General features: G+C 40.5%; 1 protein-coding gene across 1 annotated transcript in view; it reads left to right on the top strand.

Moving 5' to 3' along the window:
* Positions 1–20986, top strand: part of LOC114044890 (seizure 6-like protein) — a 142048-nt gene that overhangs the window by 95529 nt on the left and 25533 nt on the right. Inside the window, exons 3-5 of the mRNA XM_027864663.1 lie at positions 4746–4879; positions 13171–13363; positions 15969–16154. Of these exons, the coding sequence (XP_027720464.1) occupies positions 4746–4879; positions 13171–13363; positions 15969–16154 (513 nt within the window). The remainder of the gene's footprint in view (positions 1–4745; positions 4880–13170; positions 13364–15968; positions 16155–20986) is intronic.

Genomic DNA, 20986 nt, shown 5'->3' on the forward strand with positions numbered 1-20986 from the left:
GGAGTGACACAAAGATCTGGAGGGGATTGGAAGAAGCCTTCCTTCTAGCTCTGCCCTCTTGGGTCTTGAGCAGAACAAATCTAGTCCCTTTCAGCTTGTCACCCCTTTTATTACTTTACAAATGCTTGTGGATTAATCCACTGATTGATGGATGGATGGAGTAGGCTAACAGTCATTGAGGGCCCTTCCAAGTCTGAAATCTGGTATGAATCACTGAAAAACTTGGAATGAATTTAGGTTAGAAGGAATCATCTGGTCCAACCCCAAATTTTACAAATGAGGAAAAAGATTCAGAGAGAAGTGACTCGCTCAGAAGTGTTTATGATGTAGCATAGTTTGACCAAAACCCATCCCCAAGAGAGAAGGAGAGCCGTGCAGGTAGAAACAACTGAAAAAAAAAATCAGTTCTGGACATCTTAGGAAAGATGCTAATAAGGTGAACAGTATCCAGATGAAAGCAGCTAGGGTTGCAAAGGGTCTCAAAATCACGTCATATGGGAATACATTGAATAAAATTGGGATATTTATCCTGGAGAAGAGAAGACTCAGGGAGAGAATGTGATCCATTCAGGTATTAAAAGACCTTTCAAATATTGTAGAGGCCATTTTGGGGGGTACAAGTTGGCCTAAATCAGAGGTATCAAATTCATTGAGGAAAAAAAATTCCTCAGTGCAACCTGAACCACATTACAATGTAATATATACGTTATAAAATATTATTTATATAAATGAAATAAATATATTTTGTATTTATATAAATAAATATATTAAAATAAATACATAAATAAAATAAAATATAATTAAAAATATTTAGACCCTCAAAATAAATAAAAATACAATACAACATAGACAATGCTAATTTGTGGTTTTCAAAGCCAATATGTGGCTTCAATGATCCATTTCTATTCGGGTCTGACACCACTGAACTAGATGACCCTTTTGCCTCTGAGATTCTATGAATGCTTAACGACTACGTGAGGACAGTCCCTGACTGTTAAATTAATATAAGTAGTGTTAATTCCACCAACTCTTGAGTTAATCCTTCGCTTTTCTCATTATTGGCATGTTCGCAGGTAGGTAGGGTCTGCCTACCTAAGATTGTTATGTTTATAAAAGGTTCCATTTCTGTTTTCTACTTCAGTATAGAACTCCACAGACCCTAACACCCTCAGGCCACTCACAGGAGCTCACTGTTCTGTTTCCTGAATCATAGTTACATGTGTACCTTTATCTCCCAGAACAAGGTTGGGATCCAAAAGTGGCAGCGAGTCAGAATCATACTTCTCAGTGGGTCAATAAACATTTATTAAGCATCTCCTATCTAGAAAGTACTGTGCTAAATTCTGGGAACACAAAGAAAGGACGGTTCCTGCCCTCGAGGAACTTACAATTTAATGGGGGAGACAACATGCAGGCAACTATGTACAAACTAACTGAATTCAGGCTAAATAGGAAATAATCAACAGAACGACAGATTAGAAAAGGCTTCCTATAGAGGCAGCTAGGTGGTGCAGTGGATAGAGCACCGGCCCTGGATTCAAGAGGACCTGAGTTCAAATCTGGCCTCAGACACATAACACTTACTAGCTGTGTGACCCTGGACAAGTCACATTAACTAGCCAAAAAAAGGGGGGAAAAAAGGCTTCCTGAAGAAGGCACAGTTTTGACTGGGACTTGAAGGAAGTCAGGGAAAGCAGGTGCAGAAGAGGAGGGAGGGCATTCCAGGTATGGTGCACAGCCAGAGGAAATGCCTGCAATCCAGAGATGGAGGGTCTTGTTGGAGGAACAGCCAGGAAGCCAGTGTCACTGGCTCAAAATCCTTGTAACCTTTTTGTGAATGAGTAGTAAGAATGTCACTAATAAAATCTAAAGCAAACCCTTCGAGGTAGGTGTGGCTATATTTTTATTCCTTAAAACAAAATCCTTTTGGGACAGCTAGGTGGTGCAGTGGTGGATAGACCAACGGCCCTGAAGTCAGGAGGATCTGAGTTCAAATCCGGCCTTAGACCAAACACTTGACACTTACTAGCTGTGTGACCCTGGGCAAGTCACTTAACCCCAATTGCCTAAAATAAAATAAAATCCTTTTCTTCTAGTTCCCAGAACTAGATTATTTCAGGTATGAATGAGTTGGGCTGTATTTGGAATCCAGATCTGACTTCAAATCCCATGCACATTCCACTCTACCATGATTATTCTTACTCATCTCATTGCTGTGCTAATAGTCGCCTTGCTAGAGACTGCATACGCTCCACAGGGTCTAACAACCAGCAGGAAATTAATTGTCAAATAGCTTCAGATCATGACAGTTTTAGAGATGGCTCCTCTGGGGTACTTTCCTTGCCATTTTTCTGTAGTTGATTGGTGTTCTATGCATCATCCCTGAAAAATGACCCTCAGAAATACCCATATGACTTCAGCAAATGAGCCAATTTGGAGACTCGTTAATTATGTTTCCCAGCATGCTTTGTTCAAGAGCTAAAGGAGAAGGGGACAGTGGGGGCAGAGAGGTGACTGCAGCTCAGTGATTGGTCATGGAAACTTTGGAAGCCCATCACAAATATGCATTTATATTATATCTTGATTCTGCTGGAGGCGTGGGGCTTCCAAAATTGTTTTTGCCCAATTCCAGCCCTTCTCCTCATTATTTCCAGGTCTAAAACTGACATTTCAGTTATCATCTTTCTCAGCACAACAGGGGCTTTGCCTCAGGGTGCTGGCATCCAGAAAAGTGACCTTCCTCCATTCAGGGCACTATTGTGGCTCCTCACCTCCCTTGACTCTACATGGCAGAACTATCCCCCAGCCCACCACCCTAAGGGTCCTGTCACTATAGTGAGCCTCTCTTAGGCCCACCATACACTCCTACACACTCCCTACACTCTTGCCGGGGCCAGAGAGCTCTCCTGGGATAGCCTATCCCCCCTCCTAGGAGGACTTCACCCAACAGAAAAATAGCCTGGACATTCCCTCCTCCCCCAACTTCATTCATCCCAAGAGCATGGTTACAACTTTGATCTCCTCTCCATTTCAGTGTTTTCCAACTGTTTTGTTGTTCAGTCATTTTTCCATCATGTCCTACCACTCGTGACCCCATTTGGTGTTTTCTTGGCAAAGATACTAGAATGGTTTACCATTTCCTTCTCCAGCTCATCTTACAGGTGAGGAAACTGAGTTAAGTGGAGTTAAGAGGAAACAGGATTAAGTGACTTGCCCAGGATCACACAGCTAGTAAGTGTCTGAGGTCAAATTTGAATTCTGGTCTTTCTGACTCTAGGCCCAGTGCTCTATCCACTGTGCTACAACTGCTGACTCACAGTAGATATTTATCTATCCACAAAACTTTTTTCTACTGAAGGTGCTTACTTATAGTCATAGGATTTAAAACAAGAAAGGATTTTCTAGGTCATCCTCACTGATCGGTGATGAAACCCACAATACAGCATGAATCTTGTCCATACTCAGTAAGTATAATGAGACTATCAGTATAAACTCCCCCATATGATCTTGGTTTTACCTTAACTTATTAACTTAATCTCTAAACCTCCCCTGGCAGGCAGGCTGGGATTGTAGAAAGAGAACAGAATTTCTCGACCATTAGAAGGAAAGCAGGCATGCACATTGCCTGTCCGGTACACAGTGTTTGAAGAGCTTGTTGATTGACTGATTTGAAATCAGAGAATCTGAATTCAAGTCTGAGCTCACCCATTTGCTTTCTTTATGTCCTTGGACTGATCATTGACCATCCCTGTGCCTCATTGTCCTCGTTTGTAAAATTAGGGGACATTAGGCTACATGGACGCTGAGTCCCTTTTAGCTCTGAACCTCTGATCCTATGACTCCAGCAAGATCCAGATTGGGAAAATGCTTCCAAAGGCCATGTGGGCCGGTGAAAAGAGCTTTGGATTTGGAGTCTGGGGAATTGGGGAACCACATTAGAATACTGTATGATCCTGAGAATTCAACCCAGTTCAAAAAGCATTTATTAAGTGACTACTGTGTGTCAAACAATGTGCTAGGGTTAGGGATTTGAAAACAAAATGGAAAACAGTCTCTGTCCTGAAGAGAGGATGGGCATTTCACTTCTTTGGGACTCAGTTTCCTTATCTGTAAAATAGAGACACAGCATAATATAGTAGTGGATAGAGTTCTAAAGCTGGCATCTGGAAGACCTGAGTTCAAATCCTGTCTCGGGCATTTACTAGCTGTGTGATTCTGGACAAGTCACTTCCCCACCCCATGCCTCAGTTTGCTCATCTGTAAAATGAAGGACTTGGATTCAATGGCCTCCAAGGTCCCTTCCACCTTTAAATCTAAGATCCGGGAAAATAAGGGCATTGGGCTTAACACCTAAAGTCCCTCTCAGGTCTAAGTCTGTGATCTGGTGCCCAAATTCACACAAAGATTAAGCAGGAAAGACAAGATTTGAATTCATGTCCTTGGCTCCAAAACTCTCTTTGCTAGATGACACTGCCTCTCAAAACCTAAATGCTTATTAAAATCTGTAATCTTAGCAAAAATCTAAACAGTCTGCATCCTCTTTTCGCATGTGGATCCTCCCACCCTCAGCTCCTTTCTCTCTGCCTCCTAGCCTCTGGCACCTGAGTCTCCAAGGCCCCTACGGCTGAATCCATAGAGGGTGGAGTAGTCATGGTCCATCATTCTGATCTTTGGAATGGGCTTTACTGGCCCATAGGAACATTAGGCTTGAGGAACATGGTTCTAACTGCAATGTCTGCCTTCAGCTCTCTGCAGCGTCACCTTCTCCGATCCCGAGGGCTACATAGATTCCAACGACTACGCCCCACTGCCCCTGCAGAGCTTCCTGGAGTGCACCTACAATGTGACTGTCTACACTGGCTATGGGGTGGAGCTCCAGGTAACAAACCACATTTCACTGGGCCGAGCATGCTTCAGCTACGCGGGCGAGTCTGCATGTTGCAATAGCGTGTGGATGGTTTGGTTTGGTTTTTTTATTCTCTAATTAGAACTTGGTTCAGCATCCTTCCATAGAACCATAGGAGGAAAACTGAAGAGTTGGATTATACCCCCATCTTTTTACAGAGAAGGAAACCAAAGCCTAGGAAATTTAAGTGATTTGACCCAAGTCATCCTAGGTCAAGAGCTCGAAGAGACCTCAGACACCATCTAGTCCAACCCCATTCACATGACAGATGGGGAAACTGAGGCCCAAAGAAATTAAGTGACTTGACCAAGATCACTTTGGTAGTGTTAGAGAAAGGAACTGAATCCAGTTCCTCTGAGTCCATAGTCAGTGTTCTTTCACAACAATCCATTGAAAATGAATAAATCTCAGAACCATTGGGAGTTTGACAATTAGGAAAGTATCTAAGCAAAATATATTTTTCTCATCGGAAGGATTTGTAAATACAACTATCCTTCAGTCAATCAACAAGCATATAAGAGCCTGCTATAGAGCTTGTAGCCTTTAGGCATACAAAGACAGCAGTGAAATAGTTCTTGCCCTCAAGAAGTACATACATATATATATATATATATATATATATATATATATATGTATGTATATATGTATGTATATACATATATACACACACATATGTGTATGTATTATTCAGTTGTTTTCAATCACATCTGATTCTTTATGATCTCATTTGAGGTTTTCTTGGCAGAAATACTGGTGTGGTTTGCCTTATCCTTCTCCAGGTCATTTTACAGATGAGAAAACTGAGGCAAACAGGGTGAAGTGACTTGCCCAGGGTCACACAGCTAGTAAATGTCTGAGGCCAGATTTAAACTCAGGAAGATGAGTCTTCCTGACTCCAGGCCCGGCACTTTACCCATTATGCCATCTAGGCACCTATGCATGCATATACATATATGTATAAATATGTATATATAATTATAATGTTTATACATTAATATATATGACTATATACTAAGGTATATATATATATATATACACACACACACACACACGCATACATCTATATAAAATATATACTCATATATATAATATACATATATATATACCTTAGTATATAGCCCTATATTTTATATAGATGTGTGCGTGTGTGTGTGTGTGTGTGTGTGTGTGTGTGTGTATATATATATATATACCTTAGTATATAGCCCTATATATATATTAATAGTAAATACTCTACAGTATGCCTTAGAAGGGCATTCCAGTTACCACATTGTTACATGTTTGGAGTAGAGGCAGTAGGCAGCTTCTATTGTCCAAATCACATCTGGGACCTGGAATGCACACATAAGAGTCTTCAAGGATACCGTATCTTTGACCATATTTTGCCCCAAACCTGCTGGGTAATCCAAGACAAGTCACTTCCCCTTTCTCAGAATGAGGTTCATTCAACATTAATTAAGCACCTACTATGTGCTAGGCACTGGAGATTCAAAGGCAAAATGAAAAATACTCCTTCCCCTCAAAGAGCTTATATTCTCCAAAGGGTATACAGCATTTCAGTATGTAACCCAGGGCCACAAAGCCCTGGGCTTGCATGGACATAATCCATCTTTGGGAGCTGATTCGGAATAGTGATCTCTCTTTCAGGTTGTCACCTTCAACCAGAGGCAATACTTCTAAATATACTTCATGTCTATGTTCTCACAAGTCTGAGGAACAGAATCCACAGATCTCATATGAGCACTCCAGGGGACAAATGTCTGTTAGATAGGTGTCCATCTTTATTGGATTCCATTTAAAAAATGCACTTGGCAGAAAGGCCATTCAGGAACCCATAAATCAATACAGATAACAAATAAAGCATTTACAGTAGCATATAATCCATTCTTCAGAAGTGAGTTGAGGTTACCAGTGGGACAATACCTTTACATTGTGGTGAACTTTTTCTCACAGGGCCTTACATGGCCCCACCAATATTCATAGTGGGACCCTATGTCTTATATTTTCACTGGAAGACAAACACATCTGGGGCTTCCATACAAGCAATCTTTTTCTCATCAGACCTACACTTTCAAAATCATTCACAGTAAAGTCATCGTCAGTCAGTCAATAAGTATTTATTAAATGTCTAGTAGTTTGTGCCAGATACATACTACTAATATATACTATTAATTTAATTATATATAATTATTTCTAATAATAATTAATATGATATATAGTATAACATATACTACACATATACTAATAAGCACTGGGAATCTAAAAACCTGACCCTGCCCTCAAGGAGCTCACTGCCTAACGGGAGAGACAACATGCAAACAACTATGTACAGACAAGCTATGGATGTGACAAATTAAAGACAGTCAGCAGAGGGAAGTCCCCAGCATTAAGAGGGATCAGAAAAGGTTTCATGAAGAACATGGGATTTTAGCTGAGAGTTCAAGGAAGCCAGAAGGTACAAATGAGGAGGGAAAATGTTCCAGGCATAGGGGACAACCAGTGAAAATTCCCAGAGCTGAAGATGGAGTGTGTCAGTTTCCCACTGCACCATGATGTGGCTTTAATCCCTTTGTCCAACAGTAGGGCCCATTTGAGTGACCCTCATCAATTCTCTTTGAGAATTTCTGGGGAACTCCCCTTTTCTCTCTCTAAGGCCAGATATCCAAACACTCAAACTTGGAGTGGCTCATGAGTCAACTTCCAAAACTAGCACTTCCCAAGAAATAACTTTTCTCTGGCTAGAAGCCTAGATTCCACAATCACACTTCCTAGGAAATGAAGAACCACCACCACCCCCTCCCCAGCCCAGGCAACATTGAAAAGCATATGTGTGGCTCTGCCATGTGCTTCTGCAGGAACTCTTGATACCCCACCATACTCTGGATGCCATCATCTCTCGGGCTGGGAAAATCCACTCTCAGATCTGACCATCACTCAGAAAGCCAAGACTTAACCTATGCAACTCCCATATGCTTCCATTCCAAGTCATCCATGAACCTCTCTGGAAAGAAACCTTGTACTTGTGTTGGCTTTGTTCCCATCTCCCAAGAACCCAGGTTGATCTGCTATTCTCCAGCTCATGCTAGAAATAAGAAATACTCAAAAAGTATCGAAAGTTGCAGGTCACTTTTCTTTAGTAAGCCTTAACAAAGGATTGGCTTCCACCAACAACAGTCTCTCTTCCCGAGAGTCCTAGCCAACCAAAGACCCTACTAAGCAGTCCCATTCACTGAAATCCAGACTTTAAGAGGTGCCAAGAGGAAGTGCTGAATCAACCAATCCATATTGTATCAGCCTCAAATAAACCTAATTAAAAGAGATAACTTGGGAAACTACATTTTGCTAAAAGGTATCATAGACAACAAAGAAATGTCAAAAAAAAATTAGAGCAAGTTTCTTTGATAAAGACATTATTTCTCAAATGTATAGAGAACTGAGTAAAATTTATAAAAATAAGAGACATTCCCCAATTGATAAGTGGTCCAGGAATATAAACAGGCAGTTTTCAGAAAGAGAAGTCAAAGCTATCTATAGTCATATGAAAAAAATGCTCTAAATTGCTAATGATTAGGGACAGGCAAATTAAAACAATTCTGGCACCTATCAGAAATAACAAATGCTAGAGGGGAGTGGGAAAATAGTTATATTAATGAACCTTTGGTGGAGTAGTAAATGATCCAACTATTCTGGAGAACAATCTGGACTTATAGCCAAATATTTTTTCCTACACATAGGTCCTTTTCCTTTTCCTTTGATTTCTTTAGGTTACAGAACTAGTACTGGTATTGCTAGATCAAAGAAAAAAAGGATCTATACATGCAAAAATATTTATAGCAGCTCTTTTTGTGGTGGCAAAGAATTGGAAACTGAGGGGATGCTCAACAGTTGGGGAATGGCTGAACAAGTTGTGGTAGATGATTTTGATGGAGTACTATTGTGCTGTGGGAAATGATGAGGGGGGGTGGCTTCAGAAAAATATGGCAAGACCTATATGAACTGATGCAAAGTGAAGTGAGAAGAACCATGAGATCATTGTGCACAGTAACAGCAGTGTTGTAATGATGGCCAACTACAAAAGACTTGGCTACTCTGATCAATACAGTGATCAAACACAATTCCAAAGGACTCATAATGAAAAAATGCTCTCCACCTCCAGAGAGAGAACTGATGAACTCTGAGTGAAAATGGAAGCATAATTTTCTCACTTTATTTTTTTTTTGCTTTTTTTGCAATATGGCTAATATGAAAATGTGTTTTGCATGATCTCACATGCATAATTGAGATCATATTATTTGACTTCTCAGTGTGTGGAGGAGGAGTGGGAAGGAGGGAGAGAATTTGGTACTCAGAATTTAGAAAGAAAAGAATGTTAAACATAAATAGATAGAAAAAAAAGAAAAGAAATAAAGTGAAACCAGATGATGAAGGGCTCTAGATGTCAAACAGAAGAGTTTATATTAGATGCAATAGGAGCCAGTGAGGATTCTTGGATGGAGGAATGATAGAATAAAATCTACAGTTTTATTTTGGTGGCTATTTTGGAGGGTGGATTGGAGAGAAATAATACTAGATGCAGGCAATCTCCAATTAGGAATCCAATGCAGAGATGCCTAGGGTCTGACTTAAAATTGTATGCATAGCAAAAAGGGGAAAGATTCAAGACCTGTTATAAAGGCAGAACTGTTATGAAGACAGAACTGACAAGGTAGAACTGAAAGAATTTGGCAACCAGGTTGGATATAAGAGGATGTGGGAGAAAAAAGTGTTGAGACACTGAGCTTATGAGCCTGGGTGACTGAGAGAATGGTACCCTCCACTGAAATAGGATAATGGATCTATGAAGAGAAAGAAGATAATGGTATCATTTTGGACAAGCTAAATTTGAAATGTTTAGAGGATTTCAAGGTAAGTAAGTCCCCTAGGAATTGTTAATACAGGACTAGACCTCCAGAGAACGATTGGGGATGGATACATAGATCTGAAACTCATCTGCCCAGAATAATGCTTGAATCCATGGCCACTAATGAGACCACTAAGCAATAGTATATAGAGAGAAGAGGTCCCAGAATGGATCCTTGGAAGATGTCTTTTTTTAGAAAACATGAATGATGTCATCCACTGACTAAGGTGAATAGATCAGATAGATAGGAGATTCTTCGTTCTCTTATTTTAAGAGAACAGGAGTAGCTATCTCAGATCCCTTCCAGCCTGGTAATTCCATTCCATTCTATTCTAATCTATCTTATTCTGTGATGTTACATTAGGATCACTCATGGAACTAGGGACTCAATCAGGAAAAAATTTAGGTGGGCTGTAATAGCTGTAGAGAAGAGATATATTCCTTACCCATAAAAAGAGGGTGTCAGATCAGAATATAGTCACTAGACAATCTCTGACATTCTGCGTTCTTTTCCCTTATTCTACTTGACCCCATAAAGAATAACTAGGAATAAGGGGTTGCAGAAGTGATTGCATCCATGGAGAGATGAGCTTTCTATCAATTAGAACCATTCAAAAGTAAGACATCTTGCCTGTTAAGGTGGTGAGTGCCCCAGTATTTAAGGATTTCCATCAAAGGCAGATGAATTTACTTATAAGTGATGTTGTAGGTAGGGTCCATGTAATGGTCTATGAACTATGACATCTATAACCCCTTCCAACTCTGAAACTCTCTGATTCTCTTGACTTTATTGCTGAAAATACAACAGTATTTCAAAGATATTCAATTTAGTCACTGTGGGTATCTCTCCTAGCATAGACACCAACTCCTCTATATCACCAACTTTATGAGTTACTGTGTTCTCTCTCTGTGTATGTCTGTCTCTCTCTATGTCTCTCTCCTTTATCTCTCTCCTGTCTCCCTTCTCTCTCTGTCTCTATCTCTCTCATCTTTGTGTCTCTCTGTGTCCCTCTCTCTCTCTGTTTCCTTGTCTCTATGTCTCTCTGTCTCTCTTCTCTCTCTCTCTGTTTTTCTGTCTCTGTCTCAGTCTTTCTCCTCATCCCCAAATAAAAAAATATATTGCTTGGTGCAAATCTTCTTGTAGTTAGGATAGTTCTTACATGACAGACCTATGATTTCTCTGGGCTATCCTCTATTCCAAGTCCATCTAGTGTGTCAGGATCTATCACAGATTTCTCTTCAATGCCATGACCTTCAAGAGCCCAGGTTGACCTCTTTTCTACCATGGAGGAGACATAACTTAGTGGGACTCCATAGGATCCTATAGCTAGAGTGGGAAGGAATCTTAGAAACTGCCAAGTCCAACCCTCTCATTTTACAGATGAGGAAACTGAGGCCCATCAAAATTAAAATGCACAAACTGAGTCCTATTTTAAATAGACCAGAAAAGTTTATTATTTAATGAAACTACAGGGTGATTCTTCTTTCAAAGGAAGATGCCTTTTTTAAATGTAAATCAACCCAACTCTGAATAAACTTTTTTAGTCATTTGAGATTCTTGCGCATTTTGATTTAGTGCCTCCTGAAATATTTGGGGTTCATAAACAGATTTCAGCCAAGAGGGCTCAGACTCAGGAAGTCTGAGAAGGGGGAAGGAGTGATCCAAATTTGATCTTGCCATCCCACCTCAAATGCCCTCTTGTTTATTCAAGTACTTGGCACTGAGAGTGAGACCTCCACCATGGCTGATTAGGCAGCAGACTGCAGAGCCCTGGTGTCATTAGGCTTCTGTTTCCAATGTAGATGGCATGCACCTGGAGGGACCGGGAAGAGCATTCCATTGAGAAACCCCAGTGCACCTATGTGTGACTGAGTATTCTCTTATTTCCCTGGTGCTGAGGAGACAAAATCCTCTTCCTTGCAGGTTTTGTGTCTTTGTTTGACCTCTGTGCAGAAATAGACAGACAGATAAAGAAGAGAGAAAGGGGAAAGGGGAAAGGGGAAAGGGGAAGGAGACAGAGACAGACATAGAGACATAGAGATAAAAAAACTAAAAAAGAAACAGAGAATAGAAATGGGAAAAACAACATAGAAAAATATAGAAAGGCTAAGAGAGACAGAGAGGGGTGAAGAGAGGGAGAAGGGGAAAGGGAAGAGAAAAGAGTAAAAAAAAAACAGAGAGACAGATAAAGATGAGAGCAAGGGGGAACAGAGTCAGGGAAACAAAGAGAGGAAGAGCTGTGGGATTGGGGAGGGAAGAAAAAATGCCAAAGGACAAACACAAGCCTCAGATTTGTAGGAGCATAGATCTGGAGCTGAAAGAGATCTAAAGGATCATCCAGTCTGAAGTCTTCCCCTTATTTGATAGATGAGGAAACTGAGGCCCAGAGAGAGGATCACAGTCACATAGGTATCACAGTTGTAATGGTTTTGTTTGTCAAAGAGTAGAGGCGGTGAGGCAACTAGGTGGTACATTGAATAGAGTGCTGGTCCTGGAGTCAGGAAGACTTCTCTTCTTGAGTTCAAATGCAACCTCAGCCCTGGGCAAGTCACTTCACCCTGTTTGCCTCAGTTTCCTCATCTATAAAATGAACTGGAGAAGGAAATGGCAAACCACTCTAGTATCTTTGCCAAGAAAACCCCAAATGGGGGCACATGGAGTCAGACATGACTGAAATTCAACAACAACAAAAGAAGCAATGGTGTGTAGTGCACTGGATTGAGAATTAAAGGATGTGAGTTCAAATCTTGATTCTTCTATTCTGAAGTCTGTGGGACTTCAGGCAAATCCCTTGACCACTTCAGACTTCTATTTCCTCCTCAGTAAGCTACAAAGTTGGACTTAATAATCTATAATGTTCCTTCCAATTCTAAATTATGTGGTCTTATGAGTAGTTCTTGTAGGCAGCTTATGGGAGGTTTTCAGCTTGATGGGTTGTATAGTGGAAGGAGGACTGGCTGGTGTGAGAGGGTCTGTGTTTGAGTCATGGTTCAGACATTTATTATCTTTGGATCCTTAGGCCACTGGCTTAACCTCTCTGGTTAAGCTTCCTCATCTGTAAAATGGAATTAAACACTGACCCCTAATGTTCCTTCCAGTTCTCTGATCCTGTGACTGCCCCACTGTACCACTCTTCAGTTCTGATACACAGTAGACACTCAATAATTGTTTGTTCGTTGACTAACTGGCCTAGGGTCCTGGACAAGATTGGAGTGAGCTGTCCACCTGCTGATTTCTATGAGGCAGCCATCCCTACCATGTTCCTACAGGGGGAGGACTAATGAAAGCAAGACTGATCCATGTTTCCATCTTCCAAACCTTACCCCATACTGTCTCTCCTGTCCTTGCTTCTTTCTTCCCCAGGTGAAGAGTGTGAACCTGTCTGAAGGAGAGCTGCTCTCCATCCGAGGAGTGGATGGCCCCAACCTGATGGTCTTAGCCAACCAGACCCTCTTGGTTGAGGGACAGGTGATCCGAAGTCCAACCAATACCATTTCTGTCTACTTCCGAACATTCCAGGATGACGGCATTGGAACCTTCCAGCTTCACTACCAGGGTAGGGGCCAAACAAAGACTGACAGTCTTGTGTTATTTTGGGTTTTGTCTGGGATCAAGATTCCTCCAAAGTTCCTTTGCTCTCTCTCTTTTTTCTTCCTTTCTTTTTATTTTCCCTCTTTCATTCATTCCCTTTACCTTCTATTCCTCATTCTTTCTTTCCTTCTTATAGTTTTTCCTTTTCTTTTTCTTGTACTGCTCTCTTATTTTGCTCCCTTTCCATTTTCTTTCTTTCATTGCTTCCTTTTTTCTTTCTTTTTTTCTTTTTTCAATCTTATTTTTCTCTCTTTTTCCTTTTCTCATTCTCTTCTGTTTTTTTCTTTTCCTTCATTTTTCCTCATCCATTTTATTGTTTTTCTTCTTCCTTTGTTTTATCTCATCCTTCCTTTTCTTCATCCAGTTCCACATTTTCCTGAGGACTTAGACTTTCTAAACTCTTCAAATTGTGTCTATTTACCTGAAAGTAAAAGATCTGAACAAAAAGTGGGAAAGATGCCCCCAACATCTGGATATCTAGAAGCGTCCAGCTTAATAGCATGTGGTCCAAACATATGGGAGACTGACTATTTCTTCTAAGTGTTTCAACCTCATTTAGACATGGGACATTGTCTTCTTTTTGCTGTTGTTGTTATTTGTGGGGACAGTTTCATTTTTTTATTTTACATAAAACAGCATAAGATGGATTTGGGACAGGGACTGATTGGAACTAAGGCTGCTGTCTATAACTCTCACTTGTCTTATTTGGTTTCTGTCTTTCCTTCCCCAAATATATTCCTGAGCAAATTTCCCACTCACTCAAAATACATACCATAGCAGAGGTTGTTTATCTCAGACTGAATGTAAAAATACATATATAGTACTTTGCAAACTTTGAAGTAAACGTAAAGTATCATTATCATTACTATTATTGTTGTTGTTATTCAGTAAAGTAGATATTTATTTTTTTACCATGTGACCTTCCCCGAGAAAACTGTAAAAAAGAAAGCAGTAACAACATTATTATGATTACTAATTCTGCCCCCAAGGGCCAAGCAGAAGAACATGTCTAATTACATCTCCACATAATAACACTTCAAGTGCATGAATACAGTCATAAGGTCCAATCCCAAGATCTCCATCTCCAGGACACATCCTATTCTCCTATAGAGTGAACACCATCATGTTTCTTTTTCTATAGACATTCTCCAACTGATCAACATCCTTCCTAAAACATAGCAGTTGAAGATAAATATAATTGTCCTGATGAGGGAAAGGACAGTGAGATTCTTAGGTCCCTAATCTTATATGCAAAGAAATACTCTATGCTATTCTTGCACAGAACATCAGAGCTAGAATGGCTCTCAGAGAACATCTGGTCCAACCCTCTTATTTAAAATGCAATTTGTGTCCCAGAACCTATAAACCTGGTTCACAGGAACCAAGCTTAATCTCTTGGGACTTGTCACATAATCATGTTAATTGGTCCATGCCTCCACTCAGGGTTTTCCCTGGAAATATTAAAATTCTGCAGTTTACTAGGCCTCCATATAGCAAATGGAAATGTGTTGCAAGCAGTCATGCTAACAGAACATTAAATACATAGGATGATCTTTCTTTTGACCCAACCAGGAATAAGAATCTGGCCTCCCAAAGTGACCACTTTGAAGTGGTGAGAACTAAATTTGTCTTGACCTTCTTGTTAAACAATCTACCTCACAACTCTGTGATGATATGTGGCTGCTTCTTTTCTCAGAGTTAAGAAGTCAACTCAGGGAGGCATATTTCCTCCACTGATACACTCCTAGGAGTTTTCATTGTTAGAAAAATGCTGAAAGGTAGTGTGGTATAGTAGAGAGTGATGAGCTTGGAATTGGGATCAAATCCCATGCCTAGCTCTCACTCGCTCTTTGACCCTGGTAGTTGCTGTCCTTCATTCTTGAAGAGGACCAAAATGACATCACTATGTTACAGTCAAGTTATAGAGTGTGTCCAAGTGTGGCTGAGCAGACCAGTATGAACTCAGAAAGCTCAAATAGTCCATGTGAACACTTGAGGTAGATTCTCTAAATTTGTGCATCTCACATTTCTCTTGCACTACTTCAATTCTGCTTTGCTCATAGAGCACAGTGCCTTCTTGGATGTGAGTATGCCAATCACTTAACTACTCTGAGTCTTAGGCAAGCATTCTTAACCTATTTGGGACTGTGAACCCTTCTGCAATCTGATGAAGCCGATAGTTCCCTTCTCAGATTAATTCCTTTAAATGCACCAAACGAAGGACGTAGTACTACAAAGGAAACCAATTGTATTTAAATTCAGATATATATGAAATACGTATATAGATATTTAAAGCCCATAGTTCCTGGACACTAGATTAAGAACCCCTGCCTAAGGTTATTAGTTACAGACCAGTTGCAATCTTCATTGATGAAGGAAACTCCCACACTGGGACTTCCTACAAAACGTTCAAGTCGAGGAATATGATGAAATCCCACACTCTGTGGCCCCCACGAGAAATTCTCCTTCTTCATTAGCACAAATTGGATTTCAGGATTTGAGATGAGTTGTTGTTGGTTTTATTTGTTTTTCATCTTGCAAAGGGAAGTGTTCACTGTGTTTATTTATAGCCTTCATGCTGAGTTGCAGCTTCCCCCGGAGGCCCGCTTTTGGAGATGTCACAGTGATGGACCTGCATTCGGGTGGCCTTGCTCATTTCCACTGCTATCTGGGGTATGAACTGCAAGGCGCCAAGACGCTGACTTGCATCAATGCCTCCAAACCTCACTGGAGCAGCCAGGAGCCCATCTGCTCAGGTACAGTCTGCAAAGGCAGACCCAGGGAGGCTCATGCAAATGGATGGGGGTAGCCAATTCGGGGCCTCACCCTCACCTCTCCCATCTTGGATCTCAGAACCCCAGGGGAAGATTGCAGTATGGAATATGGTTCTCCAGGAGAGGGAGGGAGAGGGGCAGGATTCTTCACAAAGCAACAGAACCGCACGATTTCTAGAGCTAGAAGGGAACTCAACGGCCACATAGTTTAACCCATATCCAAGGCAAGTCAACCAGCATTTGTTAAGCGCTTACTATGTGCCAGGCACTGTGTTAAGTGATGAGGATACAAAAAAGGCAAAAATACAGTACCTGCCCTCAAGAAGGTTATATAACAATGAGAAAGACATGTAAATACCTAGATACATACAAGATATACCGGATATATGGAAAGCAATCTGAAAACAGAAAGCTCTAGTAACTCAGGGTACCTGGAAAAGTCTTCTGCATTGTAACATACTGAACAAGTGGTCACACAGTTTCTTCTTGAATACTTCCAATGATGGAGAACTCATTGACTCCAGAGGCTGGTTTTAGTTGATGCTAATTGTTGGATATTTACGCCACCCAGGAGTCAATGGAGAGTAAAGATAAATGCTTCAGGAGAGTCTGACCTTCTGTCTCAGAAGGCAGTGTGGTACAGTGTAGAGATGACCAGTTCTGGTTCTGGAGTCAGAGGGCCTAGGTTCAAATCCCAACTCTGACACTATCCAATGACTTTGAATAAGTTACTTAACATCTCTTGGCCTCAGTTTGTTTATCTGTCAAATGAGAAACTAGATAGCCTTGGAGGTCCCTCTAGCACAAAGTCTATGATCCTATGATCTGTGTGGTCCTATGTCTCTGTTAATCACTCTACACAACAGGAGAAAGCAGAAGGATAAAAATAATAGCCCCTCATGTCCACAGAGCATTGGCCACTTTCCAAGACCCTTTCATATCCATTATCTAATGCGTTTCTCACAACCACCACTGAGAAGTAGGCAAGAAAGGTATTTTTGTGTTTTTGACAGATAAGGAAACTGAGGCCCAGGGAGGGGGAATAACTTGTGAAAGATTTCCCAATCAGTTGGGGCAGAGCCAGGCTTAGACATTGGGTCTCCTGACTCATCTTCCTATTCTATCTCTTTCTAACACAACCATGGAACCCATCACAATCCCAGCTATGGCATTTGCTAGCTGTGTGACATCGGTCCAAGTATATTCCTTAAGTTCCTCCTTTTCCAAATGTGAGTCACTACCAACCTCACATAGTTGAGAAGAGAATTAGTTAAAATAGTGGATGTTAAAACATCTTAGAAAACTGGTGAGTTCTCTAAGAATGACGTGTGGTGTGATTGTTAATGTAATTATTATTGCTTTCTAGATGTGGGGGATTTAATTGCCCTCAGACATCAAGTAAAACATAAGCATGGGAAAACTTATAGGGTGGAAATTAAGGAAAAAGAGGGACATAATTCCAGAATCTTAGAGTTGGAAAAGGCCCCAGGGATCATCCCATGGGATCCAATTCATACCTAAGCAAGAATTATTTCTCCAACAACCATGACAAAGTAATCATCCAACCTATTTCTTAAGGTGTCCAGTGAGGGTTAGTCCACCATTTCCAGGGGCAACCCATTCCACTTATGGAACATTTCAATTATTAGGAATGTTATCCTTATGTAGTTCCTCTTTATCTGGTATGAGTCAACCCACATTGTAGCAGGTGGTGGCTCTCTTTTCCCCATTTTCTCACGGGAACTCATTCTTTGTTTCTATGGCTCACTTCCTCTCCAACTACCTTCAAGCTGGCAAATCTTGGAATTACCCAAAGAAAGTCAACCACTAATATTTAATTAGCAATAATCAAAACATTTACTTAATCACATAATGTTTACATAACACTGTACCTATAAACCTGAATCACACTTTTCCATCAATGTACATAGTGTCTGTGAAGAGAATGAACACACACTTCAGGTCCCAGGGTAAGTAACAAGGGACATCCATAGGGAATATGTGTGACCAGGGCACCTCACAACTTTGTAACTATAGGCTTCCATATTCTCTTTCTGTCTCAGGAACTGTTCTTAAAAGTTCTTTCATGAGCATGGCTTCTGTGTAGAACAAATACTTCCATTGCTAAACAGGGCTGACCCATGCTGTCCTAGATTAACACTTCACTAGGCATAGTAGCTAAATTGGACAAGTCAATCTTCTGGGTTGTTTCTCTGTTTTTCTGCTTCTAAGCTATTCTATTGCTCAGCAGGAGTTACTCCCCTTGACAGCATCTGTAGTATCCATCACTTCCAGATTTGGGCTTACTGACACCTTTAGCTGAAGTGGTGTTATTCCCTTTTAGGAAAAAGGCAGCAACTCTTACAATAATATTGGCAAAAGTCTTTCCAATTCTATATTTGGCAAAATTATCCTCCACTTCTCAACAAACACATGTGCAATTCATGGAATTATCTTCTGTCTTCTCTTTTCTATTCTATTCACTTCTCCCCCTCCTCCTTCTTTTCCTTCTACTTTTCCTTTCTTCCTCCTCCTTCCCTTCATCTTTCTTTTCTCATTTTTGCCAACAAATAAAAGAAGAGAAATGTTGTCTCCACTCTTCCTCCCATTTCTCTCCTCTGCCATCTTTCTTCTTGTCAGCAACAAATAGGAAAGAAAACAAAATATATTTTCTCAGCTATTTCTTCCCCCCAGCTGCAAGTTGGCAGTTGAGTGATCAAAGCATATCCTTTCCAGCCTATTATATGCAAATCAGCAACTGCTGTCTCTGAACATTCAGCAATTAATTTCTTCAGAACTCTAAGACAGATTTATAGCCCAGACAAGTAAACTGCCCAAAGTCATCCTCCTTACACTTACATAAATCCTAAATGTGTTCTTCCACAACTTTTCCCCATGTCTCCTAGGTTCTGCCCTCTCCACATGACAGCCCTTCAAATACTGGAAGAGATATCAGATCCCACTCCATCCCCAAGTCTTCTTTCCTATGGACTAACCATCCTCAGTCTTTTCCACTGATTCCCATTTGGCATGATCAAGGTGGAAGTGGAGCTGATGCTTACCTCAAGTTTTTGTAGAGTTTTTGTTTGTTGGCTTTTGGAGTCCATTTTTCTTATTCTTCATCTTCCTCTGTCTCCCATTCTCTTTATCCTCCTCATTCTCCTTTTCCTTCTCCCTCACCTTTTCCTTCTTCTCCTTCCCCTTATCTTTCTCCTTAGAATAATAATAGTTATCATTTATATTGTACTTTGAGGTTTGCAAAGCACTTTACAAACATCTGATTTTATTTTCCTTTTACCTCTCTTTCTCTCTCTTCTTCTTCCTCTCCTTCCTCTCCTCCTCATCTCTCTCTTTTTTATTCCTTTCTATTTCTTTATTCTTTCTCCCTCTTTCCTCTCTCTTCTTCTCCTTTTTCCCTTTTCCTGTCTTTTTCCTTTTACCTCTCATTTTCCTTTTCCTTCTTCTCTTCCTTCTTATCTTTCTCATTCTCCTTTTGTTTCTCATTATCCTCCTCCTTTGCCTTCTCCTGCTTCTTCTCTTTTTTCTTTGTCTTCTCCTTCTTCTCTTACTTTGTCTTTCTCCTTTTCCACTTTCTTCTTTATAAAATATCTTTTAGTCCTGGTTAAACCTCCCACATTCATTTTTTTATCCATGCTAAATCAGAGAGGAATTAAACTCAAATTGTTGCTAAGCAAGACTGATGAAAAGCCATGACCGATAAATAAGAGCTGAATAGAATCACCTGTTGATTTAATAAGGCATGCAATAAAATCCTGGCACCAAAGGGGAGCTTGGGGCCAATCTTTTAGCTTGATCCTGACCTTGCCAGGGTCTTGTTGGGAATGGGATACCCATCACCCAGTCCTTTGAATCTGCAGCATGAGAAAAGACTCTCTAGGAGTTGTCTTCTTCTGGAAGAGAGTTACAAATAAATATCAAGATTATGAGATGGAAGGCTGTTAGCTAAATGACCCCTCCCATCTTACAGGAGAGGAAACTGAGGTCCAGAGAAAGGAAGTGACTTGTCCAAAGTTACACAATTAGTAAGTGGCAGAGCCAGAATTGAAATTCCAAAAGCTAATGCAATCTTAGGCTACCTAAGAGGGGCATAGCCTCCAGAAATAAAGATGCAATATTCCATCCATACTGTGCTTGGGTCAGACCATTACTGGGGTGCTGTGTTTAGCTCTAGGTATCACCATTTATGAAAGATGTTAATTAGCTGGAGCACATCCAGAAGTAGGTCACTCAGTCAGTCAATAAGCATTTATTAAGTGCTTTCTATGTGTCAGGCACTATGCTAAGTGCTGGTCAGGATGGTGGAGGGTCTTAAGTCTACACCTTCCCTTTCTACTCCCAATTTATCTCATATCTACTTTGCATGTCTGTCATATACACCTATGTGTATGTGTGTGTACATATATATGCAATATATATAATATATATATGAGAAGCAGAATGATGGAATGAATAGGATGTTGGTCTTCAAGACAGGAAGATCTAAGTTCAAATCCAACTGAGTCATTGTCTGACCCTGGACAAGTCACTTGATCTCTCTGGGCCTCTTTTTCTTCATCTGTAAAATAAAGGTGTTATATGTGACGTAGTGGGAGCTAAGTGTCACAGTGAGTAGAGTGCCAGACCTGTAGTCAAGAAGACACATCTTCCTGAGTTCAGATCTAGTCTCAGACACTTACCAGCTATGTGACCCTAGGCAAGTCATTTAATCTTGTTTGCCTCAGTTTCCTCATCTGTAAAATGAACTGGAGAAGAAAATAGCAAACCACTCCAGTATCTTTGCCAAGAAAACCCCA

Source organism: Vombatus ursinus, unplaced genomic scaffold, assembly GCF_900497805.2.
Source record: "Vombatus ursinus unplaced genomic scaffold, bare-nosed wombat genome assembly UNPS02001287.1, whole genome shotgun sequence".
In the NCBI taxonomy this organism is placed as follows: Eukaryota; Metazoa; Chordata; class Mammalia; order Diprotodontia; family Vombatidae; genus Vombatus; species Vombatus ursinus.